We start from the raw sequence: 24,475 nt of genomic DNA on the forward strand, positions 1-24,475 counted from the left end.
AACTTAGGAGTTGGATGTCATCCCATTTGTCTATTTTTGCTTTTGTTGCATATGCTTTTGGTTTCATATCCCCCAAAAATTATTATCCAGACCAATGCCATGGAATGTTCCTCGTTTTCTTCTAGTAGTCTTACAGTTTCAGGTCCACTTTTAAATGTTTAATCTATTTTGAGTTGATTTTTGCATACGGTGTGAGATAAGGGTCTCATGTCCTTATGTATGTGGATATCCATTTTCCTGAGTGTCTCTTGTTGAAGAGACTGTCCTTTCCCCATTGTGTGTTCTTGGCATCTTGGTCAAACATCAGTTGATCTTAATGCACTTGGAATGGCTCAGTGCAAGCCCTAGGTAAGTATTTGTTAAATAAATAAATAAAGTGTGACCTCATTTCTACCCACAGGCTGATCAAGCCTGGGGGACGTCTGGATTACATTTGTCTTTTGGTAGGAAGGATATATTTGCATCATGGAGGGACTGTTTCTCATTTCATATAGTCAAACATTGACTTCTGAAGAACTGAATGCATACTCAACAGCTCTAAAATATCTGGGGAAAGACAATGTTTTCCTTTTGAAACCCCAAGCTATTGTATCAATATCCTGGGCTCAGTTAATTCATCTTAATATGTTTGGGGGCAGTGCTCAATGTGAGATTTCAGGAAAGGCAGGGGGAATAATGTTATCCTTTCTTTACGAGGCAGGGAAGGGTACACTACATTTCAGAAAGATATCCATTCCAAATTATTAAAATAAAAGTTTTGATACTTAGAGAGGTAATCCCCAATTACTTGAAAAATCTCAGCTAAAAATATTTATTTCTTTGAAGAATCTCCAAAGCCATGACTGTATTGCATTATTATTATTATCATTATTATTATTATTGTTTGAAACAGAGTCTCGCTGTGTTGACAAGGCTGGAGGGCAGTGATCTCAGCTCACTGCAACCTCCACTTCCCGGGTCCAAGTGATTCTCCTGCCTCAGCCTCCCAAGTAGCTGGGATTGCAGGCACATGCCACCACACCCAGCTAATTTTTGTATTTTTGGTAGAGACGGGGTTTCACCATGTTGGCTAGGCTGGTCTCCAACTCCTGACCTCAGGTGATCCGACTGCCTTGGCCTCCCAAAGTGTTGGGATTACAGGCATGAGCCACCACACCAGACTCCATTTTTTTTTTTTTTTTTTTTTTTTTTTTTTTTTTTTTGAGACGGAGTCTCGCGCTGTTGCCCAGGCTGGAGTACAGTGGCGCGATCTCGGCTCACTGCAAGCTCCGCTTCCCGGGTTCACGCCATTCTCCTGCCTCAGCCTCCTGAGTAGCTGGGACTACAGGCGCCCACCACCGCGCCCGGCTAATTTTTTGTATTTTTAGTAGAGATGGGGTTTCACTGTGGTCTCGATCTCCTGACCTTGTGATCCGCCCGCCTCGGCCTCCCAAAGTGCTGGGATTACAGGCGTGAGCCACCGCGCCCGGCCCAGACTCCATTGTTTTTAAAAGTAACAGATGCAAGTCAAAATCTCATGGCCCTGCTATGGTAGGGAAGGCACAAGGAGAGAGAGAGAGAGAGAGTGTGTGTGTGTGTGTGTGTGTGTACATGTGTGTGCAGAGATGTGCTTTCTCCTGAGTAAGAGTCTCTGCTATCCCAGAGAAAAAAATGAGATTGTGCGATTTGAACAAGAGCTTAACCTCTATCCTCCTGCTGAGTTCCCTGACCACGCTTTTCTCCCTCCATCCCTCCTGTCCTTCTCCCTGATAGACATAGGTCCTTAACCAGAGCCTTTTGGGAACAGGTAGAAGGTAGAGATTTGAATTGAGTAAAACTGGAAGAACATAACCATCCCCATGTACCCAAATAATGGAAAGAGAAATTGTCTAGAACTCAATTAAATCCATATAAGCAAAATAACATGAAATCTTTAATAGGAGCTCTAAATTGCTAAGAAATTTACTGTTGGTGGGCAACCAGGGGCAAGGCTACACCCATGGCACAACAGTTGACAAAAGATCCGTGGAAACTGCCTGGACGCTCTTAAGGAACACGAAGGACCTGAAGACCTAGCTGTGATGTTAGCTACTGGGGGGGTCATTTATGTCATGGATCATGAAAAGGTCATATTTAATGTACAGTTTTAAATTGAGACAGCACTTTGGGAGGCCGAGGTGGGCAGATCACCTGAGGTCAGAAGTCTGAGACCAGCCTGGCCAACATGGTGAAACCCTATCTCTACTAAAAATACCAAAAAAAAAAAAAAAAAAAAAAAAAAAATTACCTGGCCCTGGTGGCAGGCACCTGTAATCCCAGCTATTTGGGAGACTGAGGCAGGAGAATCACTTGAACGCAGGAGGCAGAGGTTGCAGTGAGTGGAGACTGCACCATTGCACTCCAGCCTGGGCAACAAGAGTGAAACTCCATCTCAAAACAAAACAAACAAACAAAAAAGAGACTTAATGGTTCATTCTTTATAGCTGTCTTAAAAACTACCCCAAAATATAGTGACTTTAAATAATAACCATTTTATTGTGCTTCTGAATTCTGTGGCCAGGAATTTGGACAGGGTATGGAGAAGCTGACTTGTCTTTGTTCCACAATGTTTGGGACCAGGGGACTTAATGGCTGGGAGGTGAGTCAAAAGCTGGGGACTAGAATGATCTGGCATCTCTTCACTCACATATCTGGTACCTTAGCAGGGAGGACTCAAAGACTAAGACTGTGAATTAGTTCTCTAATTAGTAGCAAATTATCACAAACGACGGTTTAGAACAATACACATTTATTATCCCACATAATGGGGGATCGGCAGGACTTTTTTGGATGGGCAGGACTCTGCTCATGAGGTTACAATCAAGGGCTAGTGTTTCATCAAAGGCTCAACTGGAGAAGAATATGCTTCTAAGCTCACTTACATAGTTGTTGGCAGAATTCAGTTCCTTTTGGGTTGCTGGACTGAGGGTTAAGGTTCCTGGTTGCCTGTTGGACAGAGGCTGTCCTCAGTTCCTTGCCATGTGGAACTCCCATACATGGCCACTTGTTTCATCAAAAGTGGCAAGGCAGAGTCCACTAGGCAGATGGGAGGTATAATCTCGTGTAACATAGTAACAAAAGGGACATCCCCTCACCTTCACAGTATTCCACTGATTAGAAGCAAGTTACGGTCTCACCCTCACTAAGAGGAGAGGATTATGCAAAGGTGTGAATACCAGGAGATGAGGGTAAGGAGGGGGGCATCTTAGAGCCCTTCTGCCACCGATGCCCACCAGAGTGGCTACATGTGGCCTCTCAACATGGCTTAGCTTCCTCACAACATGGCGACCTCAGGGAAGTTGGACTTCTTACAGAACACCTCAGGGATCCAAGTATGAGCAATCTAATGAAAATAGTAGAAGAGACTTTGTCTTTTCCTAGACTTCCTCAGTCTAGGAAGTTACTCCTTATCACTTTTACAGTGGTCTACAGGTTGAAGCAGTTGCAGGTCCATCCAAATTCAAGTGGAGGAGAATTAGATTGCAGCCCTTGAGGAAGAGAGATGAGGTTACATTGTAGGAGCACATGGGATAGCTGACGTTGTCCCAGCTATCTTTGTTCTCTGCCAGTCAGCTTTATGTGGACAATAAAGGGATGACACAATAAAAGGAAGTATGACCTGCTAAGTTTGACTATATAAATGATTACTCAAGCAATGACACTATAGATAGTGAAAGGGTTGCTATTAGTAAATAAGCTGAGACAACAGGCATAAACCAGAACTGGCCAGGGCAAACTAGGATGCCTGGTTAGCCTAGACCTGCCAATATTCTCCCTGTTCCCATAGCCTGTGTGGAAGTAGTATCACTTTATCAGGTGGACTTAGCTTGGGAATCCCAAGTGTTATCCAGCAGGGATAAGCACAGTGGTTCTTCACAACAGTGGGGCTAAGAGCACTGTGGAGAAGCCCATTATGAGAAGGAACATGCAGTCAGGAAGGTGACCGAGGAGGAATGCAAGACAAATACTTTTTCAGTTACAAGCGACAGAGTCTTTCCTTAAATTATTTTAACAGAAACAAAACAAAACAAAGCAAGCAAAAAGAATATGGATTGACTCACATAACTAAAAAGTTCAAAGGAAGTACAGCTTCAGGTCTGGCTGGATCTAGGGGTTCTAACCATGTCATTGGGACTGTGTCTTCCCATAGCTGGGCTCTGCTTTCCTCTGTGTTAGCTGAATTCAGGCAAGCTCTTTCCACATGGCGCCCTTTGGCTCCTCTAAGCTTAAACTATATCCTCAGAGTCATCTCAAAGGAAAAGAAAACTTTCCATTCAAGCTCTTAAATCTGGATCTCATTGGCTTGGCCTGTCACATGACCATCTTGCCAAGGGGATGGCATACATGATTGGCCAGGTCTGGGTCATTTGCCGACAGCAGTTAGGGGTAGAGCAAGTCCACCCAGAACACATAGACTGAGCATGAGAGAAGGCTTTTTCTTTAAGAAAAATTGAGACACTGCTACCAGAACTGGGGGGAATGGAAAACAGATGCCCTCTATAGCTCTCTTTCCCAATAAACTAAAAAAGAGGGTAAGGCCGGGCGCAGTGGCTCACGCCTGTAATCCCAGCACTTTGGGAGGCCGAGGCGGGTGGATCACCTGAGGTCGGGAGTTCGAGACCAGCCTGACCAACATGGAGAAACCCCGTCTCTACTAAAAATACAAAATTAGCTGGGCATGGTGGCACATGCTTATAATCCCAGCCACTAGGGAGGCTGAGGCAGGAGAATTGCTTGAATCTGGGAGGCAGAGGTTGCGGTGAGCTGAGATCGTGCCATTGCACTCCAGCCTGGGCAACAAGAGTGAAACTCCGCCTCAGAAAAAAAAAAAAAAAAAAAAAAAAAGAGAGTAACTTTCAAGGAGGAAGCGAGAAATCCACCTTTAGATTATAACTGCTCAGATGCTAGACCTGGCCAATTCTGGCATTTACTTCTCATGCCAGCACTAGGAAGTCACTAAAATTAGTTGTCTCGTCACCCTTTGACAGGTGCAGAAAATGCAGCATATTGGCAAAGGAGGAGGGTAGATGTATCAGTTATCTATTGCCACAGTAATGCTGTGTAACAAACCACCTCCAAAACTCAGTTACAAAAACAATAAGCATTTACTTAGCTCTTGAGTCTGTGGGTTGGAGATTTAATCTGGATAGTTCCTCTAGTCTCCTTTGAGCTCTCTCACTCTCTGGGGGTAGCTGGCTGTTGGCGGGGGCCTCACACATGTGGTGATCAGCTAGAATAACTAAACTCTGTTTCACCTTTCTCTCCTATTCTTCCAGCAGACTAGCTTGGGTATACAGTTGTCCCTGGGTATTCATGAATAACTGGTTCCAGGACCTCCACAGAAAACAAAATCTACAGATGCTCAAGGCCCTTATATAAAATGGTGTCATATTTGCCTATAACCTATGCACATCCTCCTGTAAATTTTAAATCGTTTCCAGATTGCTTACAATGCCTAACACAATGTAACGCTATGTAAATAGTGGTTATTCTGTATTGTTTAGGGAATAATGACAAGAAAAAAATCTGTACGTGCCCAGTACAGATGCAACCATCATAGGCCTAACTATATTTTCAATCTGTGGTTGGTTGAATCTACAAATGTGGAACCCATGGATACGAGGGCCAACTGTATCTCGTGGTGAAGGCATAAGCGCAAGAGCAAGTGCAAATTCAGTTGCACAAGCACTTTTATTTTTATTTAGTTATTTTTTTGAGATGGAGTCTCATGCTATCACCCAGGCTGGAGTGCAGTGGTGTGACCACAGCTCACTGCAGCCTCAAGTTCTCGGGCTAAAACCATCTTCCCACCTCAGCCTCCTGAGTAGCTGGGATCACAGGTGTGCACCCCCATGCCTGGCTAATTTTTAAATTTTTTGTAGAGACAGGGTCTCACCATGTTGCCCAGACTGGTCTTGAACTCTTGGCCTCAAGCAGTCCTCTTGCCTTGGTCTCTCAAAGTGTTGAGATTACAAGCGTGAGCCACTGTGCTTGATCTGCACAAGCACTTTTAAAGTCTCTTCTTATGTGAAATTTGCTAACATCCCACTGGCCAAAGTTGCATGGTCAAACTCGGATTCAAGGAATGGAAAAGAGTCTACTTTTTTAGTGAGAACTGCAAAGTCACATGACAAAAAGGGCCAGATTCGAGGAGGTGTGCAGAATTGCCTTTAATGCAATCAATTTCCCACAGAACAAAGGGGCAAGGGTAACTGCTCATGACTCTTTAAGGTTGCTAAAGATAGATGTATGGATTTTGTTTCTCAACAGTTAGCATGAAATTCAGAAAGGATCAATCATCATTCTACCTCTATTAAAGCAGCTTTTAAAAACAGTCTTTCTTTAGCCACTGTAGAAAATGTTATGGTGATTCCTCAAAGTTAGAAATAGAATGACCATAAGATCCAACAACTCGACTTCTGAGTATCTATCCAAAAGAATTGAAAGCAGAGAACTGAACAGATACTTATACATGAATATTCATAGCAACATTATTCACAATAGGTAAAAGGTAGACGCAACCCAAGTGTCCATCAATGGATGAATGGATAAATGACATGTGGAATAGCCGTACAATGAAATAATATTCAGCCTTGAAAAGGAATGAAATTCTGATATACACTACAACATGAATGAATCTTTGAGATTCATTGTGCTAGTGAAATGAGCCAGATACAAAAGGACAAATATTGTGTGGTGCCCCTTATATGAGAGTGGTTAGAATAGTCAAATTCATAGAGTGATAGAAAGTAGTACAGTGGTTGCCAGGGGCAGGTAGGAGGTAATGGGAATTTAGTGTTTAATAGGTGTAGCATTTCCATTTGGGATGATGAAAAATTATGAAGATGAAAAATGGTGATGGTTACACAACAATGTGAATGCACTTCATACCACTGAATTGTACACTTACAATGTTTAAAATGGTAAATATTGTGTTATATATATTCTTGCACAATTTTTTTTTTATTTTGAGACAGTTTTGCTCTTGTTGCCCAGGCTGGAGTGCAGTGGCACGATCTCGGCTCACTGCAGTCTCCACCTCCCGGGTTCTCCTGCCTCAGCCTCCCGAGTAGCTGGGATGACAGGCGCCTGCCATCACACCCAGCTACTTTTTTGTATTTTTAGTAGAGATAGGGTTTCACCACATTGGCCAGGTTGGTCTCGAACTCCTGACCTCAGGTGATCTGCCCGCCTCAGCCTCCCAAAGTTCTGGGATTACAGGTGTGAGCCACCGTGCCTGGCCTCACAATTTTTTTTAAAGTTCCTTCTCTTGATGTTGCTATTCAAAGTTTTGGTTGCGCCAACAATCAATCAACTAATATTGTTTTGCTGCCTTACCTAATAATTGCAGTGAGCTGTGCTGGCCATAAAGAAGTCATTTGCTCAGTCCCTTTCTTCAATGACCTCACAGTTAAGTTGGGAAGATGGTATGTTAAAATAGAATGGCAAGGCCCAAAGAGTTTAAGAACCAATAATACAAGGCAAGGTGATAACTACACCAAGTGATGGGCCAGTGACTGCCACAGAAGCTGAGAGGCGGGGAGCTTTTAAAAATACAAATATCCAGATTCCGCCTGGATCAGAATCTTGAGATTGAAGAGAAGCTGGAAAACTTGTACTTTTCAAAAGCTCCCAGGAAATTCAGATGCCTGGCCAGGGTTAGAGAATCCTTCTGAACTATACACAACAAAATTGATTTTAGGGGGGAAAAACCTGTTTGAAGAATTACAGCTTACTGGGAACACTGGAAATTGCAAAACTTAAAATAACTTTTACCTAGTAGAAATAAGCAACAGAAAATAAAACACAAAGACTAACTCTGCGTCCAGTAAATATTGACTAAACATTGATGGAAGACCCTACATCTGCATGACAAAATTGAGATAATAAAATTTGCCTAGGAAAATTGGACCTCATGGGAATAACACTACAAAAGAATATATTCATGTTACGAAGAAAGATAATCAGCAAATTTTGATGTGGACAAGCCACTGATCAATGAATCAATCTTTTTTCTGTCGAATATACAATGAAAAGACTCCATTCTGATGAAAATAATTTCAGTGTAGGCTTCTAGCTTTTTCAAACATTTCAAATATTTCACTTTTGTTAACGTGTTATTTTGAAATAATTTCAAAATTATAGAAGAGTTGCAAGAATAGGACAAAGATCTTTTGCATACCCTTTGTTCAAATTTGCCAATTCATATTCAGTCACATATAATTGCTTTATCTTATATATATATGTATGCATATAGACATATACATATGTGTATATATTTTTTGAGAGTTGCAGATAATCATGTGTCTTTCCATCAAAAGTGTGTAGTTTCTAAGAGTGAGAAGATTATTTTACACAACCAGAAAATGATGATCAATCCAGAAATTTAACATGAATACATACTATTCTGTAATACACAACTATATTCAAATTTCACCAGTTGTCCCCAAAATGTCCTTTATAGTAATTTTTTCCCACTCTGATCCAGGAGCCAAAAAAAAAAAAATGTGATTCAAGATCACTTTTTGCATTTAGTTGTCATACTTATCTCTTTAGTCTCCTTTAATTTGAAACAGTTCCTTGGTCTTTCTTTGCCTTTCATAACATTGACATTTTTGCAGAATACAGGCCAGTTATTCTGTAGAATGTCCCTCGATCTGTATTTGTCTGATGTTTCCTCATGATTAGATTTGGGTTATGCATTTTTGGCAGGAATTCTGTGTAAGCACTGTTGGCTGTTGGTGCATCCCATCAAGAGTCACATGCTGGCAGTTTGTCCAATTACTGGTGAAAGAAACATTCCATTTTACTTTTCTATGCCTCACTCTCCTTATCTGCTAATGGAGATAACTGAGGGACATAGCTGGATGGCTTCAGGGCTAAGCTGTCATTCCAGACACGCCCCGCCCACTGGATAGTTTTGCAGATGGAAGCCATCGAGATCAACATCATCATTAATATCATCATCTTGACTATCTAGATTACCTACTGTGTGCTGGCATTCATTGCTTTTTCTAACCCTCGTGTAAAGCATGCACGTCTGTGTTATTCTCCCCATTTAACAGTTAAGGAAACTGGGGCTCAGAGACAATGGTGTGATGTGCTCAGGATCACATGGCTAGAAAGGGACTGAGCTGGGATTGGAACCCAGTTGGGTCTGAGTCCAGACAGAGCCTGAGCCCTGTACTATGACACATTGTGAGTTAATTGCATTCACAAGTGTGTTTCTCAGCAGAAGGGATGGATTATTAAAGCCTCCTTTGGGAGCCACCAGATGACAAAGGAGGAAAGGACAAGCTCTTGTCATCTTTCTTCCTCTTCTTTTTTTTTTTTCCATGGCCTGGGCCCATCTCCATTGTGAGATCCAGCTGAATTAAAATCAGGACTACTGCCACAGTGGGGGGCACTGCCAACTGGATTTGGGGAAGCTGCCTTCAAAGCTGACTTTGCTCCCTTCTTGGCTGTCTAGGCCTGCTCAAATGAGGTGACTCCCACCCTCATCCCATCCTGGAGCCTGAGTTTCCTTATACATGTCGAAGTTGATATGGGCTGGAAATGGTAATCATAATTACCATGCGTTTGGTGCATAACATGAATTAGGCCTTTAAATAACCCTGTGGTGTCAGGTACCTTATTTTGCCCATTTTACAGATGAGAAAAACTGAGGCTTTTATAGTTGCTAAGGTTACAATCTGCACAGTCTAAGTGCAGAGACTAGATGAGATCTTCACTAGTATGCCAGGCTTTCTCCAGGCTTCATGGGCTGGCAGGCTCCATGGAACAGGTTTATGAAACATAAGAAGCATTTATTGTTGACTCCTGGGACGGGCTACATAGATTTTTGCCTCAATGCGGATTCCTTATCTGGGTGATCTGTTTGATCTCTTTCTTTCTATTTGCCAGTATCTTGTCCTGCATCTTTGTTCTCTCTGTTTTCCCTCCTGGACTCACCTCTCTGGGGGACTGCCAAGGCCTCAGGTACCTGCTTCTCTGGAGACTTCGCCATGACCTGCAAGGTCCCCCCTTGAGGAAGTACGTTGCTGCTGGGTTGATCCCATCTCCTTCCCAGCTTCTCCCTGTGTGGGGATGGGGAGGTAGAGGAATGGAAGAAAAGAAAAAAATTCCAGAGCAAAAGCTGGAATTTTGCACTGGGCCAAGACACTTCAGCCTTAAAATGGGGGTGTCTGTACTTTCTCTGCCTACTTTGGAGAAGTAGTCAATCAAACAAGAACATGCTGCCAACTTGTTTGATAAATTGCTAAGGAATTTTCTAAGACCGGATCGTGTGGGTTTTTTCCCCTTTGTGTAGAGACTTGAAAGCCCAAGTTACCCTAGCTGGACTGTTACAAGAGAGCATTTCCCTTGTTTTTGAGGCTTAAGGAAAAGTAACTCAGCTTGAGGAAGAAAACACCATTTCGTGAAGTCTTTGCCTTCATTCTTTTCCATGCCCTTTTGAGCAGACTGTTTTGCTACAAAGGCAACTTCTCCACCAGGACCTACCCACCAGATCTTAGCCAAGTCCCCAGGTTTTGTTTGGGACCCAAAGACTTCTTCCGAGGCAACTCCTACCACCTCTTGTGACACATGCTTGACATCTGCCCATCACCTACTAGAAAAAGCCTCAGCCTCCTAACCTCCTGGGTTTCCCAAATGTTGCCAGATGTTAGCACAAAGAAATGCAGCTTTGGTGTGTCTCCACGTCACATCCCCAGTCTCGGCGAACCCTCGCAGTCCTCTCTGAGGAACATTTGAGGGTTCTGCTCAGCCCACCATGTCCCTTCTCTCAAGGCGGGGTCTCAAGAGGCTCTTTGTGTTTTGTGACCCTGCCATCTTTAGCCGTAGAGGATCAGCTCCTGGTGGCACCTGAGCCAAGCTTGACTTACCCCATTCTCTCTCCTGAATTTGGATTGAGTGCAGAGACACCAGTCAGTACTTCCTGCACTGACAGAATGGTATGCTGACCATTTTGACTTCGTGCCCAGGGAAGCAGAGACGATCCCCCCACCCAGAGAGACGGTGGGAAGGAGGGAGAAGTTTGGACTGAGATATCAAGAGACTTGTGGCCCAGAATGATGGAGAGAGAAAGCCCAGGTCCTGAAACCTTTCTAGTTCCTGACTCCGAATCCCCTCGATTCATTTCCTGCCCTTGGATACTATGATCCACCTTCTAATTTTCCTTTTTTTTTTTTTTTTTTTTTTTTTTTTTTTAGTTCAGCGTGATTTCTTCTCTATTGGTTACAACTGAAAGAGTGTTGATAAGACTGGTAGGTTTTAGAATCCCCATTTTTCAAAGACAGATGCTAAAGCTCAGAGATGAAGCCCTGAGGCCAGGATCACCCAGGTAGTGAGGGGCAGAGGAGATTCCACCTGACAACGTGTGTGCTTTCTCTACATGAAACAGTTTCTAAGGACTTTACAGGTTACATCGTTTAATCCTCAGACCACCCCAGGAGGTAGATAAAACTGTTAGCATCATTTTATTCTATTTTACTTTGTTTTATGTCTGTATGTATTTATTTATTTTTGAGACAGAGTCTTGCTCTGTCGCCCAGGCTGGAGTGTAGTAGCTCGATCTCGGCTCACGTAACCTCTGCCTCCCAGGTTCGAGTGATTCTCCTGCCTCAGCCTCCTGAGTGGCTGGGACTACAGGTGCGTGCCACCACGCCTGGCTAATTTTTGTATTTTTAGTAGAGACAGGGTTTCACCGTGTTAGCCAGGATGGTATCGATCTCTGGACCTTGTGATCCGCCTGCCCTGGCCTCCCAAAGTGCTGGGGTTACAGGTGTGAGACACCAAGCCTGGCCTATCATTTTAAAGATGAAGAAGTGGGGACAAGATGAGCCATCTGCTGGAGACCGCACCGCAGGTGAGGAGGACCAGAGCCAGAGGTGAACCTGGGAACTGACGCCAGGGGCTGGGCTCTAAAGATGATGTAATAATGATAGTTCTGGAGGCAGTGGGCTAGGCATGGAAGGAGTAAAAAGTTTCCAGAATCTGATAAACTCAGGCATGCCGCGTTGAACCATAGACCCTCAGAAGATGGGAAAGCCTTTGGGGGTCCCTCCTGGACCACGCTTCCACTGATGTGAGCATCTGTTCTTCCTCACCCCTGACCGATAGTCATTTTTCCAACACTGTATCACAGAGCTCCATCATAGAGCAGGTCTGGTCTTGTCCCCTGGGCGATCACAAAATATGTTGGCTTCTCCACCCACACACCTTTCCCGCCCGAAGCCCTGCCCAGAGCTTGTCTGGTGTTTGTGGGGGTCCTCCCCTTCTCGTGGCTTCCCCATGCTGGTCACAGTGTCATTGCTCTCGAAAGTGAGGGGTCCAGATATGACCACAGTGCATCTGATGGGAACACAGCCACCTCATGCAGTACCTAGCCACTTTCTTGGGCAGGTCCTCAGGACACTCCAAAAGTTCCACATGGTGAGTGTACCCTCCGTTAATTCTCAAATGGAGACAAACCACAGCTCAGGGTGATTGCATAGTTTCTGCTGTTGTTTGGGAAATATGTGGGTTCATTTATAAACTGGATTTTGTCAGAAGACTTCAAGCTCAGCCATTGTCCCCTGAGGATACCCTTCATGGCCCATTTGGTACAGAATGAAGAAAGGAAGCACTCTCCAAGGCTGAGACCCCTGGGCAGGAGATGCCTCTATGGTCGGGATGTACTGACAGAAGGCCCAGCTCCTGGGACCCATGGGTGGTGGAGAAACAGAAAGGGCTTGCAGTGATTCCAGAAAAAGAAGGCTGAGAAGGACCATGAGATTTTATAGGCCAGAGGTGCCTGGAGACAGGCTGTGGATTATTCCAGGTTGGCGGTCACTGATGCTCTTGAGTGAAAGCCACAGATTTTCTCCCCCAGAATGCACATACAGACATACATTTGGTTAAGGAGTAGTTCTTGGTTCCCCAAACCAATGCAACGACCCCATTTAAGAATCCCTGCTCTAGAGAGAACCTGCCATCTAATTAAGACCCTCCTGGAATCTTCACTAACCCCCACCAGGGCTGGATGGGACCCTTCCTTGAGCTGCACTGAGCACCTCACTGTTGGCACTGTACTGCAAAGGTTTTAAGAAGGTGACCCTTAGAGCAACATCATCAGCATCACCTGGGAACGCATTAGAAATGCAAACTCTTGGTCCCTAACCTAGACCAAATGAAGTTGAAACTCTGGGGTGGGGCCCAGCAATCTGAACAGGCTCTCCTGGTGATTCCAAGAATCACCAGCATTTGAGAAGAGCTGCTGCAAATAGTTCTCCTCTTCATGGTGTGTGTCTGTCTGTCTAGCTACAACCTGCCTGGAACGTAGTAAGCGCTCAAATGAATATCGCATCAAGTTTTCCCGACTCCCAGGGCAGGAGTTTTTCCTTTGTACCATGCAGTTCTCAGCTGTGCTGACTGAGACCCCATGTCATTTTGGATCTAGTTTCTACTCTAAGGCCTAAGATCAGGCTTGGCTCCACTAGGCAGAGGCGGGGACGTGGCCTTGAGGCAGGTGCCCAGAAACCTTCACACAAGGATCGAGCCAGACAGACATCAAACCTGGAGCATCTCTCCACGTAACAAGGCCCCAACCACCTGGTGGATGAGGGGCAGGTGGGCTATAGGCTGCCTGGCCAGCACGTATACTCAGAGCTCACAGGACCCAACTCTGCCACGCTCTGCAAGCTGCCCCCTCTCCCCTTGGTGCCTGCTGTACACCAGCCTTGGCAGAGGCTGCCAAACCTCCGGCAGAGACATACTTGCCAGGTTGGCGAGCAGAAAAATGGCCACTTTCAATTTTTAACGAATCTCCAACTTTTAGGGGTCTGGGGGGAAGTGGTTAGAAGACTCCTTTTTTTTTTTTTTTTTTTGAGACGCAGTCCCACTCTGTCACCCAGGCTACAGTGCAGTGGAGTGATGGAGTGACTTCGGCTCACTGCAACCTCCGCCTCCTGGGTTCAAGCGATTCTCCTGCCTCAGTCTCCTGAGTAGCTGGGACTACTGGTGCGTGCCACCACACCCGACTAATTTTTGTATTTTTAGTAGAGATGGGGTTTCACTATGTTGGCCAGGCTGGTCTCCAACTCCTGACCTTGTGATCCACTGGCCTTGGCCTCCCAAAAGGATTACATGCGTGAGCTACCACTGCCGGCCAGAGCCTCCTCTTAACCTCTTGTGTATGAGTGTTTGCTAAGCGGGGCAAGAGTTGTGTTTCTTAATCTCATGTCTCCCATATAGGGCTAAATTCCCAGTTTAACTTATTAGGGAAAGCAGGTGTCTTCTACACAGTGCCTCTGTTTCCTAAAATTTTAAAAAGAACTTTTTTGAGGGTTGTAGGGAAAACATTTTTGTAACCCTTCCTGTATCATATTGCTCCAGTTCTTTAAACATTACAAAAAAGAACATTTGATTTTTGAAGGTGGGGGCAGAGAGAAGATACCTGTTTACTCTTAATTTCCAATGTTTTTATTTTTGAAAAGCACCCTTGTAGTTTTCTTTCGGGGAGGGGCAAAGAAGGATTTCTGTTCACCTTGCATCTCATAGAAGAGCAATTCTTAACATTTTTATTCCAAAAATCAACCAGTTGTGGGAGATGTAGGATGGATCCAGCAATCCCCCCTTGTCTCTTTAATAGGACAGGTCCTTCACACGCTCAGTTTTTAAAAAATCTGATTTTTTAGGAGAATGGGGAAGAGAACAGAAAAAAAAAATCTCTTTTAAACTTTCCCAAGTCACAAGGAGGCAGTTGCTCAAGTAAAAAAACAAACAACAACAACAAAGAAAACCTGACTCTTTTGGGGTGTTGGAAAAAAATTTCCTGGTTCACATTTTATTTCACACAGAAGTTTTTCAAATTTTCCTTTTCTAAATCAACCTGACTGGTCGATATGCGCGGGGGGGGGCTAATACCCCTTAACCTTTAACCCCTCTTGTCTTACTGTAGGACGAGTTTTTCAAACTTTTATTTGGAAATATATATATATATATACACACACATATATTTTTTAATTTGGTGAGGATAGGCAGAAACAGCCGTTTCACTGGCATTTCACATAAAAGCGGCTCCTCAAATATTTATTTTAAAAATCAATCTGGCTAGGGGGCTAGACTCCTCTTAACCCCTCTTGTCTGACATGGGACCAGTCCTTCAAACTTTTATTTTATTACATTAGTTTTTTGGGGAGGAGTGGCAGGGCAATAGAATATTCCCGGTAAGCCTTCCAGTCTTCCAGCAAGCCAGCTCTTGAAAACTTTTATTTCAAAAATCAATCTGTTTTTTTTTTTTGGGGGGGGTACAGCAGGGTACCGAATTCCCATTAACCTCTTGCGTTCCGCCGGCTCCCCGAACTTTTTTCCAGTGTGAAAATGACATTTCCGAGGGGCTGGAGGACTGGGGGAGGGCAGAAGGGAGACTGGGGGCGGGCGCCGGGGCGCGGGGAGGGCAGGGCGCGGCGCGGGAAAGTTTGGGGGGCGGGTGCGCCACGGCCCTGGGGCTGGCGGACGGGAGGGCGGGCGCGCCCCTGGACCGGCCGGCTTTGTGTGCCGCGCGGAGGCCGGCAGCGCGGAGGAGCCGAGGCCAGGCCAATCGCCAGGCCGCACGGCAGGGGCCGGCCAAAAGGGCAGGCAGGGCGTGAGGGCAGCAAACGCGAAGCCCGCGAGGGCAGCTCGGCAGCAGCAGCCATGACGCAGTGGCCGAGGTGCGGAGCCAGGGGTGGGGAGCGAGGGCCAGCGCCCCCGCGCCGCCGCCAGCGCCCGCCCGGCGGCCTGAAGCCAGGACGGAGCGGAGAACAGCAGCAGCGGCAGCGGTGGCAGCAGCGGCAGCGGCGGCGTGTCTGCCTGCCGCAAGCAACCCAGCCCAGGAGGAACCCAGGACGCGCCGGGGCCGCCTCCTCCCGCACGGACCCATGAACCAGCCGGGCGGCGCGGCGGCTCCGCAGGTACGACGGGGGGCCGGGGGCATGCACCGCGCGGGGGACCCCGGGGGGCCGGGGCCCGGGGCGCTGCGCCACTTCATTGCAAGATTTGCAAAATGCAAAGTGCCTGGGCACGTTTGCGAGCTTTTTGTGGGCGCAAACGGGAGAGTCGGGGTCCGGAGAGCACCCCCCCGGGCGCTGCGGGGTGCGAGGAGGGTGGGGGTGACGAGGGGGTCTTTTGGGGCCCCCACCCAGCGCCCCCTCCGGCCCCGGGCTCGGACCGGAGCCCAGAAAACAAAGCGGCGAGAGAACAGAGCAGCCATTTCAGTTTGGACAATTCACATTTTGCAAAAATGCAACCCCTTCCAGCTCTGCCCCCCCCCCCCCCCAAATTTGCAATTTTCCCCTGACCCTCTCTGCGCTCGGGGTCCCCGATGACCCCCCGGGAGGTCTTTCCCCCCAGATCCCCCATTTTTGCAACAATCTTTTTTTTTTTTAGGCCATATTTTCCTTTCTCAATTTTTTTTTTCTAATTTTTCTTCAAACGGTAGTTTTTTCCCATTAAAACGACGCCACCTAGAGGATACTATTTTGTAAATAAAAAAAGAAATTAAAATTGAAAAGAAATATTTTTTATTTCTTATTTTTTCAAAAGTTTGCACTACCAGGCAGTGGAGGGGTAAGAGATTCTTTTTTTTTCTTTTTTCGGGTGAAAATTTTCACTTTGATCTTTCCAGAAGCATGGAGACAATTTTTATTTCTGAAGCCAAATCCAGATAATATGTAAATGAAAATTAAGCTGGAATTTGAATGAATTCAGTTCTTGGAGGGGAGAAAGCAAAAAATCTCCTAAAAGCAAAGTCAGTTTGGGTACCCAACTCATTTTAGTTTGAGAAAAAAACTAATTGGAATAAAGAAAGGAGGGAAATTGTTGAGTTTAGGGAAAACTGAGAGAATTGGCTTTATGAAGCAATTAGAAATTGTACTTCATTGTAATTTGGAACTTGTTTAGCTCAGCGGGCAAAAAAAGACTAATTTCTCTATTTGGCAATATTTAAAGTTTTTCTATTTCCACGAAGGAAGGATTTAAAAGAGAAAATAGACCCTAAAATGTTGGCTTTGGACACACCCAAAAATTGTAGTTTTTTTTTTTTTTTAATTTTGCATTTACATTTTACTGCATTTAAATCCTAAGATTCTAAAGAAAACAGAAACGGAAAAAGTTACAGTGAAATCCTTTCTTTCTTTTTTTCTCTATTTGTTGGGTTTTGTGTGTGGGTATTTTTTTTGTTTTGTTTTGATGGAATAATTAAGACTGTTTTCTGATTTTGTTTCCTGAACGGTCTAGGCATTTCTTTTTTGTTGTTGTTTTATCCAGAAAATGTCAGGGACCTTTTTTGAGCAATATTCAGTGGAAAAAATGTAAATTCATACATTATACAAATTGAGTAACCCACAGATTTGTAGGAGAGACCGCCATTAAAATAAGATATGCATAATTAACATTATTATGAAAAAACTAACAGTGGATTCACAGAAGCTCATTTTTTATGACATGCAACTGAATCAATTGATGAAGACAAGGATTGAGGAATCCTTGGTAAGGAAGAAAATTTTCCTTTTCTGTCTTGTTCACTCTTCCAATTTGAAAAATTTATTACTTAAAAAAAATTTAGATTGGTTTCAGGCCTCTTTGACTGTGATGTGAGGTTGGTAGTTTATCAATATTTGTTATTTTTCAGAAACCTGATTACTTTCAAAGGGGGAAAAAAATCCATTAGCCTTAATCATTTTGGGGAGTTTGTGACCAAAAAAAAAGCACAAATTTTACTGACTTAACAAGAAAAAGATAAAAGAGGGATGGGCAAAAAGGAGATGAAAATTCTAATTCTTATCTATCTTCCTTGGTAGAACACTTTGCTGAAGAAATGTGATAAACACCAACTCAGCTGATTTTAGCAGCAACAAAATAAAGGAAAAATAATCAAAATACAAACAAAAGCCAAACCCAAGGTTTGCCTTTGGAATATGAAAGCATATATGCAAACAATATTTCATGAGGAGGTTTTGGCCTTAAAATGAATCAAATGAAGGTGAAACAAAAAAGAAAAAAAAATTTAAGAAGACAAATAAATATTGACTGAATTGAAATTTGACAGATGAAAATAAAGTACCCACCCAACGATGAAGGGTTTTGTGATAAATTAGTATCTGATTGAACTTGCTGGGGATTTTGAGCCTACCCCCCAAAAGTTATAATGTTTCTGTCCAAAAAGAGCATATTGTTAGGACTTGCAGGGTGCGATCTTGGAGGGACCTTGGCTTGGAAATTGGTGATGGGTCACCTGGGGCAAGAAAGGAAACCCTTTGCCCCTTTTGCCAGCCACTAGCTGGTCTTGGAAAAACTGGTGGCCCCAGTCCATAGATTCCCAACCCGATTTTGTGGAAATTTGGATGTTTAAGTGGAATAAGTCAAATATATTATCTCTGTGAAATATATTTGACAATGGCAGAGGTTTGACATTTCCCATCATCGCCATTGCATTTGGGAGATTTTATTTTTTTAGTAACGAAATCCTTCAGGGCTGACTGGTCACATTCTGACATATTTGGAATGAGCTTTTTTTTTTTTTTTTTTTTTTTTTTTTTTTTTTTTTAGGCAGCATAATTAAAAAAATTTTTTTTCTGTTGAATTATTTAGGCCGATGACTAGGACGGTCAAGGAATTTATAATTTCCAAGGGGCTCTGGAGGCCTCATGAGGCAGAAGGCCTGAGTTTAGCAGTGATGAAGGAGAGATGGGCTGGGGAGGGGTGGAGCGGGGTAGGGGCATCTGAGAAAAAGTCAGGGTTGCAGATAACAGGTTATTTCTGGTGCAAGGAATAAAAATATTGCAGCACGTCCCTTTGTGTGGCCTGGATCTCCTGACACAATTCAGATTCCTTCATTCCTTCTGCTGAAATTTTGTTCTGTTGTCTATGGCTAGAAGTTGAAAATCATTTCTGGTTTTGTAGACATTTTTTTTTTTTTTTTAAATTGGTTATTCTGATCATGTTTGTTGTAAAGGAAGTAGAGGTGCATGATGGTTCTATTGGGGGCGGGGCCAGTTTTCTTTTGTTTCTATTGGTGTTTCTCTCTGGATTGAGATCTGACCTTGGCCTTGGCTCTCTCACCTCCTATTTTAGGTGGACGTGTGACCAGAAATGGATATATGAGCTAATTTTTATTAGCTCCTGTCTGTTCACCACATTCTCTTAGATTGTTGGGCAAAATATCTGGTAAATTGGACTTGAGGGGTGGTAATTTGATGATGGGCTGAATTATTTTGGCGAAAGATCATTTATATTCAGTTTCACAGTGGAGATTCTTATTACTTAATGTTTTGCTTTTCTGCCTAAGGAGTTTTTTTTTTTTTTTTTTTAATTTTTTCTGATAAGGTTTGAAATTTCAAGGGCCTGCTTTATAGCTTGACTTTGGAGCAAGCTAGGAAAAGAGGTTTGCTTATTCTTCCAGCCCTGCACAGAGGTGAATTTGAACAAGGGTTCTTGCTTTTGCAGAAGGAAAGCAACAAAGATGGCTGGTCAGTGTAAGGCTGACCTCTCCCTCGTCCTAGAAAATAAACAGCCATTGGCTTGTTTCACTTGAGAAACTGGGTTTAAAACTCCTCCAGTGTCAGATACAATATTTTTCTCACTTTTGACTCAGCTCTTGGCATGCTGCTTCCTCTGACCTCAGAATCGTTACGTCTTCTCCTTGGTGGTGATAAGAATTTCCTTGCCATATTTGACTGGATGTATATGAGCTGACTTTTCATGGTCATGAGGAAATTTTGATTTTTTTCCTTGTTCTTGTGATGTTTTGGGTCAGTTGTACCTTCCTTCTGGTGATGTAAAATGAAGTGGCTTTTTTTTGGGAGCCCTACCCCCCACAAAGTCTTGCTGTATGACCTTGGGCAAATCACTTTTTCCTTCAGAGCCTCAATTTTTGCATTTATAAAATGAACACTTGGGATCAGATCAAGGATAATGATGAATAGGTTTCATTTCTGAATGTAACTCCAAGGAATTGGTTATGGCTGCCTGGATCACTGTGTTGAGAAGGATTCTGAGGCTATATCCTGACTCCCATATTCTAGAGAGAGGGGTGCAGTGGCCAAACAGCAATGTAAATGAGAGTGGAGAGTGTACCTCTTAATTACCATTCCCAGGTGAGACCTTGAATCATGGGCCATTAGTGGGTTGTGAAATCAATTTAGTGAATCACAGTCAGAATTTTTTAAAAACAAGAATAGAATATAGGGGAACAAAAATAGCAGAGGCATAGCACAGGGTACAGGTGAGTATCCTCTCATGAAACTTTTGTTTATATTTGTGGATGTATGTTTGTGATGTGAGATAGATTTCCTCCTGTGGATCACGGTCAAGAGAGTTTGAAAGGTACTGGACTAGCTGAGCCGCCATGATGTGCTGCAGGTATACTGCATTTTATTGCTTATACTTTATTTTCGCATTTATTATCTCAATTAACTTTTAGTTGAACCCTGTGGGTTAGGTGTCCTGTGCCACATATTTTGAGCCCTGGTTGAGCCCACTTCAAGGGCCACCTATGAAGAAAGCTCAGCCACATGGGCGGCCCAGGCACATACCCCAGCTTGTTGGCCTTGGATGAGTCTGGAAGGACATATGGAAGGGCAGATGCAAGTTTGAAGGCAGTATCTTTGCAAGGCCTTCTTGCTGGAGAGGAGATCTAAAGTGTGTAGAGTCCTTGTCTTTTGTTCCCCACTTTTAGTTTGAATTGCCAGAGAAATTTTCTGGAGTTAGAGAGTTTGTGTTTGTGCTATATTTAATTTAATCAGACAAGAACACGGTCTGTATTTTTGTGTGTGGTCACTTCCTTGAAAATCCCAGAATTTCTGTCTTAGTCTCCTCATCTTTTAAATGTGTCAAGTCCATGCTGTCTAATAGAAATATAATTCAAGCCCCCAATGTGAGCCACATATATAATTTTTAATTTTCTCATAGTGGATTAAAGGAAGTAAAAGAAACAGGTGCCACTGATTTTAACATATTTAACTCAGTATGTCCACAATACTATCCTTTCATCAAGCCATCCATATGAAAATTATTAATGTGACAAGTTACATTCTTTTGGGGGTAGTGAGTCTTTGAAATCTAATGTATTTTACTCCTACAGTACATCTCAATTCTGACCAGCCACATTTCCCCTGTTCAGCAGCCACATGTGGCTGGTGGCTACCATATTGGACACCGTAGGATTGGACCAGTTGTCGTCATCACTGGCTGGCCCCAGAAGGGTAGCAACACCTTTCAGACCTCTTGGTTTTGTTGGTGGGACTTCGTATCTGAATCTCACATGCTCTGAGGCATTTCAGCCTATAGTGACGATGAGTTCCATCCATATAGCTCTCCTGGCTAGAGTGGCCCACATTTCCCTTTTATTTGTCCCAAAGCAGTCTTCTGCCAGGGTTAGGCCACTGTGCTGTAGTTAAAAATGACAAATGATGGCTAGTAACTCCGGGATGATGTGTCATAGCCTGTGAGCTGTTGAAGTCAAGGAGTGTGAGTCTGGGAGGCAGTTGTTTTTTGAAGTGCATTTTAAATAAAGTGTTGCCAGAGAGAAGGATGAAGTTGCAAAAAGGCAGCAGGTGGCTAGGACCAGGGCTGGGGTCTGAGGAGAGGAAGGAGATCAGAGGTAAAAGATGGCCTGGCAATGAAATCTATTTCTGAGCCGAAAACATGGCATCAGCAGGAAATCCCCCCCAGGCCAGGCCTTAGGTCAGATGCATAGAAATTTTCCGAATCCACCCCAGTTGGCAAAATGGAAAGCTGGGTTTGAGGTCAGCCAGACCAGAGTTTGAAATCCAACCTCATGGTGTGGTTAGCTTTGGGTGACTTCAGGAAAGTCACTCTGGTTTTGGAACCACAGCTTCTACATCTGGGAAAAGAGAGTTAATGATCCCAGCCTTGCAGGGTTTTAGGATTAAATGAAGGGGTCACATGGGGAGACTGTCAGCCAGTCTGAGGACCTGAGAAGGTGGTCAATGCATGTTGAGAAGGTGGTCAATGCGTGTGAGTTGACTCAACCCAGTGGCCAGGGATTCTCCATTTGGGGAGATTAAATCCCACTGACAACACTCGGGATAGTCCTGGAAGCCTGGTGGCTTATCTTTAGCAGGCAAAGTTAGGTGACAAGTGAAAATGTACACTCTTGGCTGTTGCTTTAAAACAGCCTGCCATCCATGAGACTTTCTTGTTAAAGCATTCTGGATGCTTTCATTCTGGGGCTGCTCTAGCTCCTTGGAATGTTTCTGGATTTGTTTCTGAGTCTGTGGCAAGGCTTTAAAAGGGATACATCTCAATGGCGGGTGGACCTGTGTGTCTTTGAGTTTCTGCTCATGCTGGGGCCCCTGCCTCTGGTGCCCTTTCCCTCATTCATATCTGCTCCATGAGAAACCAGACCTTCCGCAAGGTAAACTGCGCTTCTTCTTCTGTAGAGCCCCCCAACAAATTACCCCAGATAGACTTCCTCTCCCTCTGCCCCCATGGCACCCCCCCAGACACTGTCGACCCACAGGTCAGAGTTGGTTGTTTGCACTTCTGCTTCTCCAGCCAACTTGTAACATCCGTGAGGGTAGAGATCACTGGTTATTCATTTTAGGGTCTGGTGCAGAGCAGCAGCTCCATAAATATTTGATGACTTCATTTGATTTTTGGAAATAGCTCAGATCAGTGGGCTTTAGGTGTAGTGAAGAGTGGATGACCAATTTGGGCTTGGCCATTTGGTCAAAGCCAGTGTTTTATTACGGAGCCCGAGGCACATTTTCTTGTAGCTGGCTCTGAAGCCATGGCTCCCCTGGAATAATAGGTCCAACAGGGATCCTCAGATGGGGAAATGCTCCTTTACATGTCTTGGGGGATTTTTAAAAAGTTCGTCTGATGACTTTCACCCCTGCCCTCCTCACTCCTTTTGTACAAAGTATTTCTTTAAAGTGGGTGGGGGGCCACCAGCTGCCTGCTTTGCAGGTATGGTGAATGGAGTACAGCAGTGCCCTGTATCTGTGCCTGCTCTTCTTAGCCAGGTGTCCTGGGACTGAACACCAGGGGCCTGTTTGCAGAATATCCGGGCACATGGGCCCCTTCAGCCTGAAGCAGCTAAATGTGTGATGTGACCCCATCTTTGGTTGAATTTTAGTTTGCAGATGTCAAAGATGCTTATGGGAGAAAACAGAACCTTCTGTTTCTTTGCTTAGTTTTTTTTCAGCACGTTTTATAAAACGCTGTCATTTTTAACACTTTATGGCCAATTTCAGCCAGCGAGCATAGAATCCTAAGTGAAGGTAGACATCTCTTCTCAATGTTCACATTCCCACGTTTCTATATTTCTGAAATGAGGATGTGCCTTACAGTAGATTTGTTCTTCTAGTGAACTTTTTCTCCCTCTTATTTCTTCTCCAAAAGCTGTTACAAAATCATTGGTGCGTCTATCAGTTTGAAAGCATCTTAGGATTGAGTGTTGTCCTCCTGGTGGGGAGGACTATGACCTGTTGGGGCTCCATGCTCTGTTTACCTTACTTTTCTCGGGGCTTGCCCCACCCCATACAGTGAAGGCAGGACTTCACTTTGGGAAGAAACATCTGGAACTCTGACTTAGCACTACTTTCCTGCCATGTCTGTGTGTAGGTTTTGTGATTTTGCTGTGGCCTCTCCTCTAAAAGGGGCAAGTAGCCCATGGGAGGGAGATGAAGCCCTGTAAATGGGGGGTCTCTTCAGAACAGCCACATGCATGAGCTGGCCCGACAAGAGCGGAGCACCAGTTTGACATTTCCAAGGGCAGAACGAGCAGAGCATAGTCAGAGAGCCAAGGCACGGCTCCCCTCTCTGCTCCACCAGCTAATCATTTTGTGGTGTTTGCCAAAGTACTTCATTTCCCTGCACCGTAGAGTCCTTATCTGTAAAGGTGAGATGATAATATATTGATGACGATGATGACGATGCACAGGGTTCTTGTAAAAGTTGTGAGAGATGTAAGAAAAAAGTTTTGTAAAGGGTAAAGTTCTTTTCACTTGCAGCATGTTATTTGTGCATCATCTAGTCCAAGGATGGTAAATAATGAACATACATGCTGCCATTCCCCATCCTCCAGCCTGTGGCAGACATCACTAACTGATCATGGCAGACATCACTAATTGATCATGGCGGTCCTTTCCATTGAGTCTGGCCAGTGGCCTCAGGGTCCTTCGTATTGTATAATGCTACCCATCAGCTGGGCTTAGCATGGGACATGAAGCCAGTTTGTCCTTCCTTGTCGACACACACACACATACATACCCCATGGGACATGAAGCCAGTTTGTCCTTCCTTATCGATACACACACACACACACACACACACACACACACACACACGTGCGCGCACACAGAAACTAAGGCCTCGGGAAGAAGGTGGAGTGACTTGCCCAAGACCTCAGTGAACAAGCGGAAGTGGGACTAAAAGCCTCAAATTTCTTAACTCCTCAACCAGTGCTTTTCCT

At 44.2% G+C, this 24,475-nt stretch overlaps 1 protein-coding gene across 7 annotated transcripts in view; it reads left to right on the forward strand.

Annotated features, from left to right (window-relative positions):
• The first annotated feature begins 15,821 nt into the window (after nt 1-15,821).
• ZNF618 (zinc finger protein 618) overlaps nt 15,822-24,475 on the forward strand; it is a 176,757-nt gene continuing 168,103 nt past the window's right edge. For 3 of the 7 annotated variants that reach the window (XM_031654442.1, XM_031654432.1, XM_031654427.1), the window contains exon 1: nt 15,822-15,950. In XM_031654442.1, coding sequence (XP_031510302.1) covers nt 15,918-15,950 — 33 coding nt within the window. In that variant the 5' untranslated portion in view covers nt 15,822-15,917. The remainder of the gene's footprint in view (nt 15,951-24,475) is intronic. The other 4 variants (XM_031654425.1, XM_031654428.1, XM_031654418.1 and 1 more) reach the window with 3 other exon arrangements.

Source organism: Papio anubis, chromosome 13, assembly GCF_008728515.1.
Source record: "Papio anubis isolate 15944 chromosome 13, Panubis1.0, whole genome shotgun sequence".
NCBI classification, from domain to species: Eukaryota; Metazoa; Chordata; class Mammalia; order Primates; family Cercopithecidae; genus Papio; species Papio anubis.